Source organism: Hippocampus zosterae, chromosome 8, assembly GCF_025434085.1.
Source record: "Hippocampus zosterae strain Florida chromosome 8, ASM2543408v3, whole genome shotgun sequence".
NCBI classification, from domain to species: Eukaryota; Metazoa; Chordata; class Actinopteri; order Syngnathiformes; family Syngnathidae; genus Hippocampus; species Hippocampus zosterae.
In genome coordinates this window covers 20,898,531-20,918,159 of record NC_067458.1, presented here as the reverse complement: position 1 = coordinate 20,918,159, position 19,629 = coordinate 20,898,531, and the positions used below count along the sequence as shown (strand labels likewise).

The window sequence follows — 19,629 nt, the reverse complement described above, 5'->3', positions numbered from 1 at the left end:
GCCTACATTGTGTTTTCTCAATGAAGAACAACTCGTATTAGAAATAAAATACAGATCTGGTGGATCTTGCAGGGTAATGACCAAAAAAATGAGTTTAATTGTTTATCCTCGTTTTTTCTAGATTATTTCTTTTTTTTTGGGGGGGGGGGGGGGACTATTCATACCCAATCATCCCCCCAACCTCCCTTGAGCTGCCACCTGTCAGAGCAGAAATTGGGTTTTTGCCATTCACGTGTAGGCGGGGCCAACATTCTACGCGTCTCGATTTTCAGCCAATCACGAGGAGGCACTGCTGGCTGCCTTTATAAAACACGTTGGCGCTACTTGGAAGCTCAGTCTATTTTGGAGACCTTTGCCTCCCTGTTGCCTACCACGTATTCATATAAATATATGTGGAAAAAAGGATTGTTTTTTTCCATTGACGCGAAGAAGTCATTTTGCTACGAGTTTCGAAAGACTTGAACGGCGAACATTCAGTGACAACTACAGGACAACAACAGCGGGAAACAAACATGCGTTTGATCCACAGCATGACGACCATCGCGGAGTGCTCAACACCGGACTACTCGCTGCCTAACCGGGCAATTAAAATAGCCGTGCTAGGGGCAGGCGGAGTGGGCAAAACTGGTAAGAGAACTCAAAGGCAATTAAAGCTCAAAAAAGTTCGTATCGATCGAGCGTGTCGAGTGGTGTTCAGCGGTTACTCTGTGCTCATTTTCAGCGCTCGTTGTGCGGTTCTTGACGAGGAGATTCATTGGAGACTACGAGAGGAATGCTGGTAAGTTCACGAACACTAAATTTGAGTCGGACATTTGGGTACTCTTGGGCGCATCAAAACCTAGCATGTTACGCTTTGAATCTGGTAGATTTTTACTCATGGAAAAACTATAACATTCTTGTTTTGCATTTTTATGAAAATTATGATGATTAAAAAAATGAATGGACTGAAAACCAAACTCAATCGATTTCTATACTCGTATTGCAATTTCAAACACTATCAGTGCATTAAAATTAAAACAAAAGGAAAATTGTTCGGATGAAAATTAAGTGCATTAAAACAAAATACGTTCTGACATATATAATTAGACTTTATCTTTTCAATTTATTTCAAACTGCCTCTGATGAAATTCTTATTTTTACACATTTAAATATACATGTATGCTTAGTAAAATCAGTTGTAGTTTTGATGAAAGGAATTTAAAGAATATATTTTTTATACGTAAAAAATACATTTAAATAAAACAATTGATGAAAAAATGAATACATAAACAGTTATTTGTTGATATTCTATTATTAGTTTTGTTTGAACATTTGAAAATGAGTTAGAACGATTGCATTATTCCAAATGAATGCGTGGAATAAAGCAAAATACTGTATATATATATATATATATATATATATATATATATATATATATATATATATATATATATATATATATATATATATATATATATATATATATATATATTTTTAATGACACTTGATGGACTGCAGATGCCTTAAAGAAAACGGGAAGAGCGCAATGACAACCCAAATTAATTGTCTTTTGTGTGTGTGTGTAGGTAACCTGTACTCCAGAGAGGTCCAGGTCGATGGCGAGCAAGTCACCCTCCAGGTTCAAGACACGCCTGGGGCTGAGGTAACGGTTCCACCATCTTCTAATGAGGGGTGATGATGTCATCCGGTGGCAATATAAGATGCGAGTGGCCATGCCTTTTTGTCAAATTTTCTGGGACTGGAAGAGTCACAGAAAGGCACAGACTTGAAACGAGATGGTGTCAGGTTCATTTTGAAATATCCAGAAGTCTGTTTAAGTGACAGATCTCCACCCTTGTGTATTAAAAAAAGATATATGCACCTGACTTAAAAAAAAGGACCACTGTACTTCTCAGTGGAACAGTTGGTGTCAATTGGGGCACTGAAAAGTATTTTTTATTCATTTATTTTAAGTCCCCAAATGAATATGAGTCTGATATTTTACACGGGGGCAAAAAAGATATTTGGAAAAAAAATGTGTAAAGTAACTTTTTTTTGGTGAAATGCCGTGAAACTTCAAAATAAAACCCATGTCATCTTTGACAATAGTAGCATTTGAAAATATGACCTACAGAGTTCAAGTGAAAGGAGAGCTAATTTTAACATTCATAATGCGCATTGAGAGAACACATCCATACTTCCCGACATTGCATCTGGCGGGGGGGGCCTATGAGAGGAAGGAGAGGGATGTCATTCACCCAAAATAACTTTCTGCCAGACATGCATGGCCTTTACTTCCTGCCCAGACCTACCAAACAGCATTTTCTGTTTCAAAGGAACGACGTTATCGCTATTTAATCGGCAAAACTCCAACCTATTATTTTGAAAAGGCTTCGAACCAGCCGGCCGATGAATTGTTCGGATCCTGGTTTGCCACCAATTGAGCTGCTGTCAACTCGAGTGGGCTAACTCTGAACCCCAAAAGTTTTAAGACCTGGTTTCACTAGTGGGAGAATTGTGAACTGACCTTTTTTTGTTTCTCGTTTTCCAGATGAGCGACAACGGCACGCTCCTCCCCGACCACGTTTCGTGCTCCCTGCACTGGGCCGATGCCGTGGTGCTGGTGTACTCTGTCACGGACCGCCGCAGCTTCGAACTCGTCCCGCAGCTGCATCAAACCGTGTCGCGTTGCGCTACCGGCGGCGGAGGGGCGCCACCTGTGGTCCTGCTGGCCAACAAGGCGGACCTGCTCCACCTGCGCAGCGTGGACCATGAGCAGGGCCCCCTGCTGGCCGCCACGCTGGGCTGCGCCTTTTACGAGGTGTCAGCCAGCGAGGACTACAGCCAGGTACACGGGGCGTTCCACCGGCTGTGCTGCCAGCTAGCCAAGCAGCGGCCGCCGCTCCCGCCGTCTCCGCCCGCGCCCGCTGAGAAAAGGCGCCCCAAGTCGCCCAACGTGCAGGACCTGAAGAGACGCTTCAAGCAGGCGCTCTCCGCAAAGGTCCGTACGGTCACGTCAGTGTGAGGCCGCCTTCTTCTTCGCGGCGGATTTTTTTTCCTCCATTTTTTGGTTCTCGGAGAAGATGCTTCTCAAGTGACGTCCTGAAGGAGGGTGACCACGAAGAGCGTGAGAGGCTCTTCTTCTTTTGCCTCAAGTGGTGGACGTTCCCTCCAGACCGTTCCGCCGCAGTACACGTCCCAGGCGGGACACAAGATGGCGGGGTGGAGCACGGCAGCGTTGATGCACTTTAAAAACACTGTTGATTCAACAACCAATGTTTTGGGGGTTTTTTTGTGTGCGGTTTGCTATTTGTTGGTGGTGGCGGTGGTGGTATTTATTTGTTGACGATAAACACGGTTTGTGTTCACAATAAAAGGATGAAGTCCATTTTTGTCTGTTTTCACTTTGAACACTTCACCTGTAAAAGTCACTTAAAGAAATTGGAGCCTTTTTGACTATTTTGGCCCTCTGAGCTTAACAATGGCATAAAAAATGGCCAAGGGTGATGTAGGGCAACCACAAAAAAAAACTTGAATCGCAATCTAAACGTTTTCTTACACTACTTTGCATAATTTTATTGGAATATATTTGATAAAATGTAATTAAGTGAAATTTTCAATACATTAAAACATATTGAAACACTTTCAGTATTTTAATATATAAATAAAACATCTGTGTATTTAATCAAAAGTATATTAAAACTCAATTTTGCATACTGCCTAAATAAAAAAGTAAAATGCGCATTTAAAAAATGCATTAAATAAAAATACATACTGTTTCGTAACAATCTATTTTTATCAAACATTTTAAAAAAAGTCATATCTATGGATTGAAAATCAATCAAGCACTGTGTCTAAACAAAATATGAAAATGAAACATTTCTACATATGGAAAAAATACAGCTATTCAATGAAACATTCCTCCCATATTACATCCCCCCCAAATTTCATTACAGTGAAAACAAAGTTAGTTCAAACATTTAAAACCCGTTCTTCAAAAACGATTAACATATTTTAGTTTGCAAAAATACATTTTAAAATGCCGCAAGGTCAGCACTTCGTACATGCTATAAGGTGTGTGGAACAGCCTGTTACGCAATTCTCAAACTAAACAAAACTGCAGAGAAGCTTTTCAAGTTTGCTCTTTGTCTCCGCCGACCGCACGGCCTTCTTGGCAGACTATTTATGAAACAGCGTAGCAGTGGCGCTGAGAATCAGGCAGCTACGAGGCCACATCAGACGACGATGAGGAATTCTCGCACCACGTGTATTTCATTGCGCTGACCTTGTTTTGCGAAACGCATCTGCTGAGAGAGAGATGAGCGCTCTTTCACAAGATGAGACGAGGGGAAAAAGTCTCGCCCGAATGCAAGTGTGTCTTGATGATTTGATGAGTGGGTCCCACAAGGGTTTGCTGACGGACGAGAAGACTGATTAGCATTTTACGTGACATGAAAACGGATTTTTAATGAAGAAAATTCTGGAACCTAACCCAGTGAATTAGGGGGTGGTTTTGATGAGCTGATGATGACGCGTTTGAATATTTTGTTTATTTTCTATATACAGTTCGGCAACAGCGGAGTCACCTCCTTGTGGGATTTTTTTTCTCAATATTTTCAAAAATATTACTTTTTTTTTAATACATTTATTTTTTAATTTGTAATTTTATTTCAAATTTATTATGGCGAAGCCAACCTCCGTTTTTCATCCAAAATGCTATTGGAAGGGTATCATTACAGATAGACTTATTCAGTCTGAATATAAATACAGTATCAAAATATTTGAATTAGGAATTTAATTTTTTTTTATGTATAATCAATTATTATTCCTTATTTTAGTACAACTGTTAACTATGTAAACAAACAACCACAACAACGTTTTACTACTCTGTTCAGAGTGAAAGACTTTTCTCAAGCGGGACAATTTCTAAACTCCTTTCACCTTGGGTACGCTAATGCTAACACTAACGGCGAGGTCCTCCTTGCCTCACCGTTGAAGTGTCAATGCCGCACATGGGGTGCTAGTTTTATTGAAAACGGGTGCATTCACTGATATTTGACTTTTAAACAAGGTTCAGTCCATGATAATAATTACACTTGACCTCATGTACAGTTTGTGTGAAAAGCTTCAACTTATATGCGCCTTTTTAAAAAAAAACAAAACTATCTGTACTTTGATTTAAGTACAGTGTGTGAGTACTTTTTGGTCGGCCGCCTCATACTCCGATGTCGGGCGTCAGTCTTTGGGTACCAAAGAGCAGCTCGGGAACGTCGGCGGGCCTCAGCAGCCTGGTGGACACGACCAGAACCTGCGGTTGGAAAACACACTCGATGAGACACGATCCACATTTCTCTTTTTTTTCCCCCCTTATGTTCAACACTTGCCCAGTCACACCTTACATCTGAAGTCGTAATAAATGCGAGAGTGAAAAGTTATACATTGGATTTACACAAAGGGCCGTTTTGAATATTTAGATTTTCATGGCGTTAAAAGTATCACGGAGGGCGCAGGACGCGGGTCTCACGCAAAGCCAGCTCTAACTGCGCACATGGGTGAAGTATCCTTTCTGTTGGTATTTTTGCAGACATGTGCCGTGAGGAACGGGTGTTTGCGCTGTTGTGGGTGTAAACACAGCTACCCAGCCAATGGATGTTGCGCCTCTCATTCCTTTGAAATTCAATGTAGGAGAGGCCATTGGTCTACATGGCACAAGCAGAAAGTGACTCGCTGGAGTCCATGCAGGAGATCGTAGCATGCAAACTATGTTTCTTAGGAACTGCAAGATCTCCACTTGCGGATGACGTCAAGTTGGTCACTGCAAACACACTTGAAGCCCAGCCCCACTGTTCATCCCTGTGTGTGAATCCCTGCCGTGGCACAGCAAAGGAAAATGATTGAAAAAAATATTTTTAAAATGATAATAATAAAGTGTTCAATTTATTGGTCAGTAGAATGATTCAGAAGGTTCCATGCACACTGTTGTCATATTCATTCATCAAGTACGATGACATCCAGCACACAAATCCGTGGAGCTCAGAGTCTGCCTGCCTGCTCCTCTTTCAAGTCCACCAAAATCACGTTACACCACCTGCACCACAACTTAGACCTGTTTTTAGCTGGTCTAAAGTCTACTTTCAGCCATCAAATGGACAAAATAAATAAATACTAAAGCCCCCTAGGCAATTTTTACGGGCAATTCAAAAGAAAAGCCACGCAAGCACACCAAAAAGGTGCAGAGCCCAGATTCGAACCCACAACCTCTGAACTGTGACACATTCATGCTATCCACCCGCTTGTAATACGACTTTTCCAAATACTGTCACTTATCGAAAAACATTTTCAAGCGTGCCGCAAATGTCCTCTTGGGTCCCCACAGACGCCGGCTTCTCATATTTGCAGAGTTTGTGCCGTCGCCTCTGCGGACGTTCCCGTAACAACGCTGATGTCATTTGCTTTGAAAAGAAACACAGAATAGCTTTTCTACCTCGCCGCCTTTTAAGGAGAGCTTGCTTGATGCCTTTCATCCAAGTTTGTTGTTTTTTTTTCTAGCTCTACAAAGTGAAAGAAACATTTTCGAGTGGTTTCGTGTTCCAAACTTTTTTTTTTTGCAGTCGTAGTTGTACTGTAAAAATGGAAATGGTGTCGACATATTCCTTATCCTTGAACCCCAGCTTCGGGTCTACGCACTCGTATGCTATCGGTCCTTACAAGTAAGACAATTCAGCGCACTAGTAGAAAAACCGTCTGACGAGTAGCCTGTATGAAATCTCAGCACATGAGTGAGACAATTTGGGCATGACAGTATAACTGCACTAGTTGACCTCTGCGCACGACAAGCACTTCTTGGGAAGCACAAGATGCATTCATTTGAAAATGTTACGGTCCGTTCGCTAATCCGCTCAATGTCCACGCTAATCTGAATATTCAGTGTAGGCCGAGAATGACTCGGACGCACTAGTCGAATGTTGTCTTACGAGTACCCGTAGCACTTTTTCCCACTACTGCCTTTTTCCACTACAAAATGACATTTCTGGATCCAAGTGACAAAACGTCAGGTTACTAGTGAGTCAAGGGTGTGAACTAAGATAAAATATCCTTTATTTGTCCCACACTGGGGAAATTTACAGCCTCCAGCAGCAAGAATGTAGGTAGAAAGAAGAAAGGGAAAAAAAACAACAAACATCTTTCAATTAAATGCAATATGAACACAAAATGGATAAATCGCAGTACTATTTACAATTTTCCTTCACATCATTTAATTCATTCATTCATTCATTCATCTTCCAAGCTGCTTGATCCTCACTAGGGTCGCGGGGGGTGCTGGAGCCCATCCCAGCCGACTCTTGGCAGTAGGCGGGGACACCCTGAATCAGTTGCCAGCCAATCGCAGGGCACACAGAGACGAACAACCATCCACGCTCACATTCACACCTAGGGACAATTTAGAGCAGGCATGTCCAAAGTCCGGCCCGGGGGCCGAATCCGGCCCGCGGTCGAATTTCATCCGGCCCTCGGCCCCTGTCATAAAATCAGTGCCGTCTGGCCCGCAGGTTGGGCGCAATGGAACACGTGTTGCATTGACTGAGGTCTCGTAGACTGGTGAGTGATGTTTCATGGAGTACTGCTTCCCTCTAGTGGCTAAATGAGTAATAGCATTCACTAAATGAGTAATAGCATTTAGACACCAGAGGGCATCACTCACGAGTTAACAAGACATCACTCCGTGTTTATATTGACTGATATGTCATATTTCAAATGATCCTTGCAGTTGTGGATATGTGTATTGCTTGTTCATTTCCCTGTTGTTCGAGTCAAAGGTGGTTTTGTGACTATTGAAAAGTCATGGTGATACATTTTATGTTTCAAATCAATCAATTTGCACTCAGGAGACTTCTGTTTAAGAAAAAGTCAAGTGAATAAGCAGTTGCGTGTGATATACCTGTTTCAAATGAACCAAAAGAAATTCTTAAGATTGTTGAAATTAAAATAAAAATGGAAATGTGAAACAGACCGGCTTCCTAATATTTGTTGAACAATATTGTTGTTCAATGTAAAGAATGTCAGCCAAGGTCGGCCCCCCGACATTTTACCACATAAAATCTGGCCCCCTTGGCAAAAAGTTTGGACACCCCTGATTTAGAGTGTCCAATCAGCCTGTCACGCATGTTTTTGGAATGTGGGAGGAAACCGGAGCACCCGGAGAAAACCCACGCAGGCCCGGGGAGAACATGCAAACTCCACACAGGGAGGCCGGAGCTGGAATCGAACCCGGTACCTCTGCACTGTGAAGCCGACGTGCTAACCACTGGACTACCGGGCTGCCCACATCATTTAATTATTATTATTATTATGATTGTTATTTTTTATTCATCAGCCTGACAGCAGTCGGTAGGAACTAGTTGACATTTGCATGCTACGATGTGAACGAGTACAATATTATAATGTCAATAGCATTTATTTGATATCTAGGTTAAAGTTGTACTCGTAGACCAAAAAAGGGGAGAAAAACGTAATTAGGAAGACGAGTGAGGCCAAAGAGTGCCTTAGCTTGGCTATCTGGGATATGGAAGGAGTGCCCACAGAGTTTTCCATATGTATGTGGTGTTGGCTTGACAACGCCTGCGTCAGCCATATTGTGCTTTGACAAAGCTATTCCAGTCTATACCTTCTTTTCTTCGTCCGTGTGTGGAAATGTTATAAAATGCGGTCCAGATTTCCGAGACCTCACCTCGGCCCCGAGCTCCCGACTCGCAACCTTGTTATGTTACAAGGTTGCGAGTCGGGAGGTCGAGAAGTTCGACCTGGGCCCTGGCACCACGACAACCCGTCGTCATGTGTAACAGGCAGGCTGCCGCCGCTTTGGCTCATTTGCGGCCCGTTGTCAGACATGTGAAGACGGGATCGAGATCCATCTGCGTATTGAGGGCAACGCTTTGTATTCGTGTGCTTTCACTCTCCAAACTGGGGCACTGGTGGGGCGACTCGAGTGTCAGCCCACCTGCCAAAAAATCAAATCAAATCCAAATTCAACTGCTGTTATGTGCATACCGGGACAGTAACGGAATTAGACTGCTTGGCCCGCTTGGTCAGGACTTGGGACTTTTTTGGAATATGCATTGCGCGGTGATATTTAATGTATGTAAATAATGTTCTTCTGATAGTATGGGATGCCACGCTTGGTTTGATCGTCATGCAGAGAGAATGCTGCTTAACATGGAAGCTAACCCAGCATACTTTCCAATAAAGAAGAGAAATGATTGACTGGGCACTTTTGTGGAAATAAGACAAACTATCGATGCTGGCTTAATTAAAAAAAATAAAAATAAAAAGAATGATACATCTGACACTTCCCTAAAAAGAAGAAAAACGACTGATGTCACACTTTCCTAAAAAGAACACATAATATAAATGTTGCACTTTCAGAAAAAGAAGACATTACTATAGACATTATTATAAATAAAATGTATTATTATTATTATTATTACGATTTCTGGGGCGGCCCGGTAAGTCCAGTGGTTAGCACGTCGGCTTCACAGTGCAGAGGTACCGGGTTCGATTCCAGCTCCGGCGTCCCTGTGTGGAGTTTGCATGTTCTCCCCGGGCCTGCGTGGGTTTTCTCCGGGTGCTCCGGTTTCCTCCCACATTCCAAAAACATGCATGGCAGGCTGATTGAACACTCTAAATTGTCCCTAGGTGTGAGTGTGAGTACGAATGGTTGTTCGTCTCTGTGTGCCCTGCGATTGGCTGGCAACCGATTCAGGGTGTCCCCCGCCTACTGCCCAAAGACAGCTGGGATAGGCTCCAGCACCCCCCGCGACCCTTGTGAGGATCAAGCGGCTCGGAAGATGAATGAATTACTATTTCTGTAGTACTCCCCCTTAAAAGACAAACTATACAGCACTTTCCCAAAAAGAAGAAAAAAAATATTGGTGGTAGTTTTCAATGCTCAATGCTCCCTTTTCCTAAATCGATCAACGATCAATGTTAGACCAACGTCAAGATATTTCCAACCTTGCATTTTCCAAAAAAGAAGAGAAACTGCTATGCTAGTCCTGAACGTGGTCCACTCACCTGACTTCCTGGTTTTAAGGCAGCCATGGTTTCCTTGATGAGGCGGAGCTCTGAGGGTGTGACTCCGCCCACCAGGAAGAGGAAGAGCAGTGGGTTGTCGCTAGGGTGCGGCCGGCTCACCTGAGGTTGGGGAGGGCACAGGATAGTTATTGGTTTCACAACCTCTATACACACAACATTCGGACGATGAACAAATTGATGCCATTTCACGAAATTTTCTTTGATTTCTTTCAATTGCTGCCACGAATGTATTTATTTCGAAAAGTAGTTTGTAACGAGGATTTTGACAACGCCTCACTTTGGCTAGTTTTGTGATGTCGAAAATGTATTTTTCCACACATCAAGGTGGGCTAAAGGCAGTTGCTAAAACTTTAAACCCTCCATCCCGCAATTGTGGAATGTAAGGGGTCCTCGGTTTTCGGCAAAATTTAGTTCCTACGGCAGACGTTTAATCGCAAAATGGGTGATAAAGTGGGGAAAAAAATCCCAACCCTATTGTGTGTTGCTCATTTGCTACTGGAATTTTGGGTCATTTTTTGTTTGCCAAATGGTTGTCAGTTTTTTTTCTGTATTTTGGCCATCTTTTTGTCTGTTCTTTGCCAGATTAAAAAAAAAAGTAAAATTATTATTTTTTTTTAGATTTTATGTTTTCTGTTTTTGTCAGATTTGTAAATATTTTTTTGTTAATGCTACCCAATTTTATACACGATGCAGTTTATTATTAACCTATTGTCTATTTGGAACTTTTTGGGGCAGTTTTCTTGGCAATATTCTTGTAAAAATGGCAACCTTTGACCACATTTTTGTCAACTTTTGTCTATGTTGTCCTTTTATTTAAATGTAACTTTTTTGGGGGTTTGATTTTTGTCAAATTTGTACATTTTTGGGCCCTATTTTTGGTCCAAGTTTGATCATACTTCTGTCAATTTAAGTCATATTTTTGTAATTTCTTTGTCATTTTTTTTGTACAGTTCCAATCAGTTTTTTTTTGTCAATTTCTGCCATGTTTTTTTTCTTTTTATTGCTCCCACCCCCCCATTTTGTTTTTGGTCTAAGTCACCCAAATTTTTACACTAGTCATAAAGCGCTAAAGAAAGCGCTGAGAAATAGTGGGGGGTGGGGTACTGTACTCGGCCCCTTCCGCGCATGTCCTTATGCAATTTGGGCGGGATTTGAACAGGCTTGCTCATTGTGAAGCGTGGGTCCCCACGAGGTGGCAAACAAAGCTTCCACTTTACACCCTGCCGTTATGACACGTGGACGTCTCATATAACCCCAGACCCACACCCACATACAGACATACACACACGAGGAGGCTTTCACAGACATTCAACGGCACCATGTGAAACGGCAATTGCAGAAGCCTTTTTAATCACGGGTCGATTGGCCCACTGTGTCGGCCCGGTGTGATTGGCAGAGGCGGCGAGGGCGGCGGTAGGTACACGTGAGATGGCAGACGGCAAGGATGAGTCGACATGTGTCGCTGGTGTGTGTGTGTGTGTGTGTGTGTGTGTGTGTGTGTGGACAGTGGGCGCTGGCAACACAACATCCATGTGCTAGGGCATGGAACTTGTAGGGGGCGGAGCTTAGAGGAGGAAATGCAGACACAATATTCGAGGCACATGCACATTTGAGTGACACGGAATTAATTTGTTTTCTAATGTATAGATTTTTTTTTTCTGAGTATTCTTTTTTTGAAGCTAAGAGTTGCGCATGTTAAGGTGCTAGCAGCCAGCAACACATTTTTCTTTGGCTATTTTGATTTGAATATTTTTGTATTTTGAATCACAGTTTTGTGTGGGGGGGGGGGGGTTGCAAATAATATTCTTTTTAATATTTCGTTTTTGGTGTAATTTGAAAAATCACATTCCAATTAGTAGGTTTTTGTACTGTTGAATTGTCCTTCCATTTTTCAAATAATAATTTCATCAACCAAACCCTAGGACAAATGGACGCACAATATCACGATCAAGTGGTGAACTTCTTTTCAACGGTTGTATGGTGGTTAAGAATTCGCTGACTCGTCGAAAAAAAGGGTTCATGATGGCAAAAATTTCCCCGCGGAACAGATAATTTCACGTTCCATTATTTACAAAGGAAAAAAAAACCCAATCGCTTGAATCCCACGGTTTGCTTCCTAGATGGAAATGTAAAAGAGCGTGTTGTGTCGCGTCAGCGTGAGACCCCGGTCCACTCTGTGCACTGCGAGCACATAACATGCTGACAAACACATTCACTTGGTTTAAGATGCCACTGGGAAGAAAGCTCGAGCGGCTCTCCAACTTTGCCTGCTTCGGCTCTACCGAGTGCTGCTGCATATGATGATGAGCGTAAATAAACAATTGATTATTTATCTCACTAAATTATTTGTATGACTGCATTCTACGACTTTGTACTGACCTGACTAAAATCATAGGCCTTGTAATTTCATAAATTGATCAAAAAATAAAATCTACCACACAATTATTAAACTATTTCCTTCGCACTGACAATCCTAACAATGCACATGCACGCACATACTCTTGCATTTTTCTTTCAATATTTTTGCATTGTTTTATTATTATTATTTCTGCATTTTGGTCAAGCATTACAGATTTTCTTAAAGCCTTATTGTTATATTTCAGTCAAATCAATAACATAACACTTCCAGACTCCCATTTCTGTATTTTTCTGTTTCCCCAAATATTTTTGTGTATATCTTGAATATATTTCTTGTCCTTTTTTTTCCAATATTTGTGTATTTTAGTCCAATTCTGTTTTATTTTCTCATTTCCATTAAAAAAAAGTGTATCTCTATCTATCGATAGATAGATAGATAGATAGATAGATAGATAGATAGATAGATAGATAGATAGATAGATAGATAGATAGATAGATAGATAGATAGATAGATAGATAGATAGATAGATAGATAGATAGATAGATAGATAGATAGATAGATAGATAGATAGATAGATAGATACAGACACACACACACATATTCCTGTATGACTGTATTTGTGAGGTCGATCGATCGATATAGATAGACACACACACACATACACACACATATTTGCGATTTAATTTTTTAAACCAATATCGTTCTCATACGATAATCGTGATTGATTGATTGTTTTGCTCACTCGAATCATGATGTAAACATGTGGTTAAAAAGTAGCAAGTGCGGTGTTTTAATGGCGTAAACCGACCGAAAGTTCACTTTTCTACCTTCAGCCAGTCTGAGTCAGTCCAAGTCGCTTCTTAATTTGCCTAAAATCAGGCCACAGTTATGTAAGCGCTCTAATTCGTCCTCCCCGAGGGGAATCATCACTTTAAGCGGGCCCAGATGTGGGATAAACACGCCGCGGACGGGTATTTATTTCCCAGAGGAGCGCGGCTACATATGTATTGCAGGAAAACATCGGTGGCAAGGAAAAAAAATAAAAAAATATTAACGAAAGCCACAAGTTGAGGTTTGTACATCTCCCACAGACGAGCTCGACAAACCGCGAAAGAAAAGCAGGAAAAATCAAGGCGTGATGGACAGAGACTCTTAATGGAACATTTGCAGTGACATAGCGGAGCCTCCAAAGTGAAACAATATCTGATCCTTCTCGAGTATTATTACTATTTAAATGAGGGTTATATTATTCTTTTTGTTGGACCACTCTGAGAAAATTAGGGCTGCACCAGATGGAAACTAACGTGTCTCAAGCGCTCATTTTTGGGGATCACGTCTGCATCACAATGTACATTTTCACCAGGATGAACACTAACATTTTTGTGGGGAGGGAAGCAGTCAAAATGGGGCTCATTTGTGCTTAAGATTAACCCATAACAATGTTACTACAGGGCTTTTGCGCCACTAAAACCATCGCTTCAAAACAAAATGGCGGGCTTCCTGTGTCTTTCTGTACATGGGTTTTGGAGACTTTTTTTGTGTGTCTAGCCATGCCTACCAAATTTCATGTTGCTTGGTGAAACTCTTTTAGGGACTATGATTTTCAAAAAAGTCCAGGGGACATTCCCAAGGCAATTTATGGGCACTTCTAATACAAAATGCTTCTTGTTATTCTTTTTTTTGTGGGTCTCTTCGTGATAGATGGCTCTTCGTGATGATTTTCAAAAAAATCTGGAGAAGGACGACAAAGTAATTTTTTGGGGGCGCTTGTGGGTTTTCAGGCATGGATCTTGAGACTTTTGTGTGTGCTCACTCATGATGGACACGTCCACCAAATTTCATATTGCTAAGTGAAGCGGCTCTTCCGGGGCTGTTATATGTCTGACCTTCATGAACATGCTGAAGCCCGTTTTAAGGAAGTCCGTGAGACCCCCGGACATGTGCTCGATGTCAGGACATTCGTGCTTGTCGGGGTGGAAGACTTCTTGTAGGATCTGACGTAGGAAAGGTTGATAGGTAGCCTGCAAAAAGGACAAACATCAACAGGAAACCAATGAGGACAGATATTGACCCAATCTAGCTGCTGAGTCATGTTCCGCAAGACTGTCTAAATTAACCCAATCGTGAGCTTATGATTCAGAAAAATGATGAAGAACTCACTCACAGATAGTTTCGCAGAAATACGCTCAACACAAAACATCTATTAAGTTGTTCAAACTTGATCAACAAGCCACAACTCATAAATTAAGGGCACTCGAGTTGTCTACTTCAAATATTTCATAACATTTCCATTGGTAGGCCTCCTTTACAGAGGATAATAAGGAGAACTCTCTGGAGTTCCATCTGATATTCTTAAAGGGAATTCCGCAGCAGCCTTTCTTCCAGGAATGCACCATTTATAGCCCGAACGCTAACATGGCGACCATTCCAGGAGGCTTTTTCTTGATAAAACCTGACACAGTATGAGATCCTCGCAAAGATGGAATCTTAAAATAGTCAGGAGGATGACATGGCATCTTGTGCATTTCATTTACCCCGTTTGCCTGAAATTGACGCTGTGCTCCAAATAATCACAGACAAATGTTTTGTAACATCATAAAAATTTGCTTGAGCTTGAATGACAATTAGATTCTATTAGCATGATGACTTGGAAAATGACTACAGCTAGCATCTGTTAGCATAACAGCTAACAAGACACGCTAGCTTCCATGGGTTTTAGCTACAGTGTTACCTTTTGCATCAGGAATGGATATGATTATCATGTAATAACATGACGATTACCTGGTGCTTGGACACAGTTAGCTTTGGTTAGCATAAAGGCTGGCAGGAGTTTATATCTCTATAGTTAACCTTTGTTGGCATAACGCCTTGCGAGAAACTGCCAATTGTTAGCTTCTGTTCAGAACCACAACCTTGGTGACAGTTAGCTAGCTCTCTGTAAGCATGCTGACTATATGCTATGTCTGTAGCTTCTAGGAGCACAGTGGCTGACTGAAGTTGTAGACACAATTAGGCCTGGTACATGCAAAGATAATTGACTTGTTTTTGCTCCTTCCCAACCAACCTTGACAAACATAAGGCAATTTTAGTTAGCTTCTATTAGCATAAGGACTGGCTGTAATTAAGATGCATTCAGCAGAAAGACTTACAAGAACCTTGACTAAGACTTATCTTCTGTTATCATATTGATTATTTGGAGTAATTATAGTGGTCTGACTTGCATGTACACTATAAAAACTGTATACGGTAGCTTACTGTAAAGAACAAAAACAATGTAAAAATCTTGGAGGTTGAATGAAGCAAATATGATGATCATTGAAGTCATTTTCCAAAATAAATGTCTCACATTTTAATCAACACCCCCACCCATCTGCGTTTGAGTAAATAAAGCCCTCGGCTGTTAATTGAATGCAGAGGATGTTTTAGACAAAAAAAAAACGCATTTCGCTCATCTACGCAGGCAGTCAAAGCCTCCCACTCATCAACGGTTTACATGACTAATTACATCAACTACAATTTCGCGACTTTACAAAATGGGTCAACGTGCTCCTGTTAAGTGGGAGGTAGACAAAACAATGCTGACATAACAACATCTGTCCCGCTTGCCTACATCCCGGAAAAAAAAGTTCTTAAAAATACACTCACCAAAAAAAAAAAAAAAAATCATGAACGTTACAGCCGCTTGTGCTAGCAAGCACATGAGCACGTGTACCCATATCACTTTTACTCCCAAGGGGGATTTTTTCTTGGCTTGGAGATGAAATTAATTCGACAAAAAACAGCATGTTGCATGAATACAACAAGACAGAAAAAGCCTTGGGGAATGGAATGTTCTTGGGAAAATGGAACATGGTTGACATGAAGACAAGCTAGGATTTGGCTACGTGAGCGACTATTAGCATAATGACCAACTGGACCCCGAATCTTGTTAAATTGTATTAACATATAGTTCGCCAAAGAAGGTTTTACAAAGAGTAATTAATTTCTGCACTTAGGGACAGCCGAGTCACAACAACAACCAGGGCAGTTTTGTAAACTAACAAGAACTCCGGTTTGACAAGCTCACTAGCTTGTTTTGTTAGTGTAAATACAACCCAGAGGCTCGTGAAGTTACTCTAAGTTAGGGATCATGTAGCTGCTAGCTTTAGGTAGCCTAAAATCCAGCTGGAGCCTGGTTATTTTGAGTTAGAACCAGGATAAACAGGAGCCTGGATACAGTTACTTTGTGTATCTAACATTTACGTAAGACGTGACTCAACATACACGTCTACATAAACAAGATTGTGGAGGCTATGCTTCACATTGTAAGGCAGCTGTTGTTTTCAAGGCTTTCATGATTTTCAATGAACTACTTTTTTTTTTAAACTGTCGTGATTACATAACGTAATAGGATGGATAGACAGATAAAGACCAGGAGGCTGTTGAAGTGAGGCAGGCAGGAAATAGTGGTATGAAAAACATATCATTAAAATGTGCTTTAATACTAGAATGTTCCGGGACTCCCTTATTTGGAAGGTGACGCCAATTGAGAAGGCGGTACCTGGTGGACACCGTCGCTGGGCGTGTAGACATGACGCAGTTGCTTGTGGTGATCTCGGGCGTGGCTCAACCCGCCGAGGGTCTCGAACATATGCTCAAGTGCGGAATGGACCCGCTCAATGCTGAGCTCCTCTACTTGTGTACAGCCTGGCAATGCAAAACAAGAAAAAAAGAGGTACAATTTAGAGAAACGTGTACATACAACCTAAAAAAAATAAAATAATTTTTTTGACTATTTGACTATTTTTGAGCAAAAAAAGTTGGACATTTCTGAGCAAAAAAAAGTATATTTTAGAGAAGAGTATTACAAAATGAAGTTGAAGATTTTTAAGAAAAATAAATCACAAATTGTAGATTTTCTAGAAAAAAACATTGGGGGGGGGCGAGTTGAATAAATCTATTTTTTTACAAAAGTTGTACATCTTTTTCTAAAAAAATTGGTTTGCATTTGCAAAAGTTTTTTTAAAAAAATCTGATTTTGGAAAAAAATGTGTGTATTTTAGGAGTCATATGAAAGTATAATTTTGAGGGAATAAAAGTCAATCTTGCTAGAAAAAGGTCAGGAAAAAAAGCTGTAATCTCCATCAGAATCAAGTAGAGTCAAAGAGTCATTTACTTTCCAGGTTGCTGAGTTTGTATTTGCTCCTCATTGAGCTTGTCTTTGGCACATAAGCAAAAGAACCATCTGGGTTGCTTTAACGTTGGAACACTTTGTTCCAAACTGGCACGCAAAAAAAAAACAAAAAAAAAAAAACACTGAGATGGGCAAATTTTTTTTACAAAGCATACATTGAGTCACAAAGATTGAAGCGAGAGGACAAAAGTGCCCTTTTTTCTCCCCAAAAGAAAATACTGCCCCTGACATCTAAGGGAGGACGCCGACGTTGCTGCAGAGTGACACAAAAATATGCACCAGAATAAATTACGACTGGGATTAAAGGGAACATTTTTGTTCCTGGGCCGATTGGCAGTGGCAGGAATGTAGCATGCAATTAAACGGACGCTCAGCTGTGTTGTAGTTCTATACGACATGAGTAAAAAGCTACATGCTGCAACTGTGTCAGCACGTATTCTGCACGGCTCACAGGCAAAGCCAATGCTGATGACTGCCAGCAGGGCACAAAAGCGCATTGGACACTGCGGGGTACTTCACGAAGTGCAAACATGGCTCGTTATACGCCTCCTCAAATACTGTTGACTTGACTTGACTCCTTAGCATTAATCCTTCATTGGGACATGTAATAATAGCTATGTAAAAAAAACAAACAAAAAAAACAACAACAACAACAACCCCCCCCCGCCAAAACTGCCATTTTGACAAAAAAATGGAGAATAATGTCATACAATTTTCAAAATTGTTTTAAGTATTTTTGAATTTAAAAATGAAACCCATAAAACTGTTTTTGATTTTTTTTTTTTACGAAAATCATATAGACCAGTGGTGTCCAAACTTTTTGCCAAGGGGGCCAGATTTTATGTGGTAAAATGTCGGGGGGCCGACCTTGGCTGATATTCTTTACATTGAACAACAATATTGTTCAACAAATTTTAGTAAGCCAGTCTGTTTCACATTTCCATTTTTATTTTAATTTCAACAATCTTAAGAAGTTCTTTTGGTTCATTTGAAACAGGTATATCACATGCAACTGCGTATTCACTTGACTTTTTCTTAAACAGAAGTCTCCTGAGTGCAAATTGATTGATTTGAAACATAAAATGTATCACCATGACTTTTCAATAGTCACAAAACCTTTGACTCGAACAACAGGGAAATGAACAAGCAATACACATATCCACAACTGCAAGGATCATTTGAAATATGACATATCAGTCAATATAAACACGGAGTGATGTCTTGTTAACTCGTGAGTGATGTCTCGTAGAGTGATACTGCCCTCTAGTGTCTAAATACTATTACTCATTTAGTGAATGCTATTACTCATTTAGCCACTAGAGGGAAGCAGTACTCTATGAATCATCACTCACCAGTCTACGAGACCTCAGTCAATGCAACACGTGTTCCATTGCGACCAACCTGCGGGCCAGACGGCACTGATTTTATGACGGGGGCCGAGGGCCGGATGAAATTCGACTGCGGGCCGGACTTGGCCCGCGGGCCGGACTTTGGACATGACTGATATAGACGAAATAAGTGATGTATTGTAATGAAGGTTCTCACAAAGGCCAATCGAAATGTAAAAATCGATCGGCGTCGATACATCATCGACACACACCCTTCGCGTGATGTAAAGGATAGCATTCTCAACTCTTAAAAAGCCACCTGCTTCATAAATACTTTGCCTAATTTCATTTGGCCCACTTCGTACGTCAACGTCAGGGTGGTTTAGATAACGCGCGGGTTGACAGCTTGGCTTTGTCAGCCTTTAATCGGGGAAGTTTTGTTCCCTCGCCTCCCTTGCCATGTTGCAGACAAGATCCAAATTCAACGCGGCCAGGCTCTGTTTTGAGCCCGGTTGCCTGTCTACAGGAATGCGACGCGTCTGGCAACCCACCCAGACGAATGCAAGGTAAACTCTTGTCTGGGGACAAAGCGCAGGGCGAGCATTCGGATGTGGGTCTTATCCGAAAGGCATTTGCGCCAATCCAAGCGTCCTAAAATAGAAGCGGGAGTGGCACCTGCGCCTTTCTGGAGGTTGCGT

The 19,629-nt window shown here is 41.3% G+C and overlaps 2 protein-coding genes across 3 annotated transcripts in view; one reads left to right on the top strand and one right to left on the bottom strand.

The window, feature by feature from the left end:
• The first annotated feature begins 207 nt into the window (after nucleotides 1-207).
• Nucleotides 208-3,367, top strand: rasl11b (RAS-like, family 11, member B). The gene is made up of 4 exons (XM_052073126.1): nucleotides 208-627; nucleotides 722-778; nucleotides 1,566-1,642; nucleotides 2,531-3,367. The coding sequence occupies exons 1-4, from the start codon at nucleotides 513-515 to the stop codon at nucleotides 3,002-3,004; spliced, it is 723 nt and encodes a 240-aa protein (XP_051929086.1). The 5' UTR covers nucleotides 208-512; the 3' UTR covers nucleotides 3,005-3,367.
• A 1,766-nt stretch (nucleotides 3,368-5,133) lies between these two features.
• The window catches only part of scfd2 (sec1 family domain containing 2), an 82,810-nt gene continuing 68,314 nt past the window's right edge, over nucleotides 5,134-19,629 (bottom strand). Inside the window, exons 7-10 of one of the 2 annotated variants that reach the window (XM_052074073.1) lie at nucleotides 16,971-17,116; nucleotides 14,317-14,451; nucleotides 10,051-10,170; nucleotides 5,134-5,293 (exon numbers count right to left, since the gene is read on the bottom strand). In XM_052074073.1, coding sequence (XP_051930033.1) covers nucleotides 5,195-5,293; nucleotides 10,051-10,170; nucleotides 14,317-14,451; nucleotides 16,971-17,116 — 500 coding nt within the window. In that variant the 3' untranslated portion in view covers nucleotides 5,134-5,194. The remainder of the gene's footprint in view (nucleotides 5,294-10,050; nucleotides 10,171-14,316; nucleotides 14,452-16,970; nucleotides 17,117-19,629) is intronic. The other variant, XM_052074074.1, reaches the window with a different exon arrangement.

What these genes read in the sequence shown, in the direction of transcription:
- rasl11b (XM_052073126.1), top strand. Translation starts at nt 513, where the DNA reads ATGCGTTTGATCCACAGCATGACGACCATCGCGGAGTGCTCAACACCG. An exon ending in AGACTACGAGAGGAATGCTG is followed by an intron (nt 779 to 1,565) that starts GTAAGTTCACGA and finishes GTGTGTGTGTAG; the next exon opens with GTAACCTGTACTCCAGAGAG. An exon ending in AAGACACGCCTGGGGCTGAG is followed by an intron (nt 1,643 to 2,530) that starts GTAACGGTTCCA and finishes CTCGTTTTCCAG; the next exon opens with ATGAGCGACAACGGCACGCT.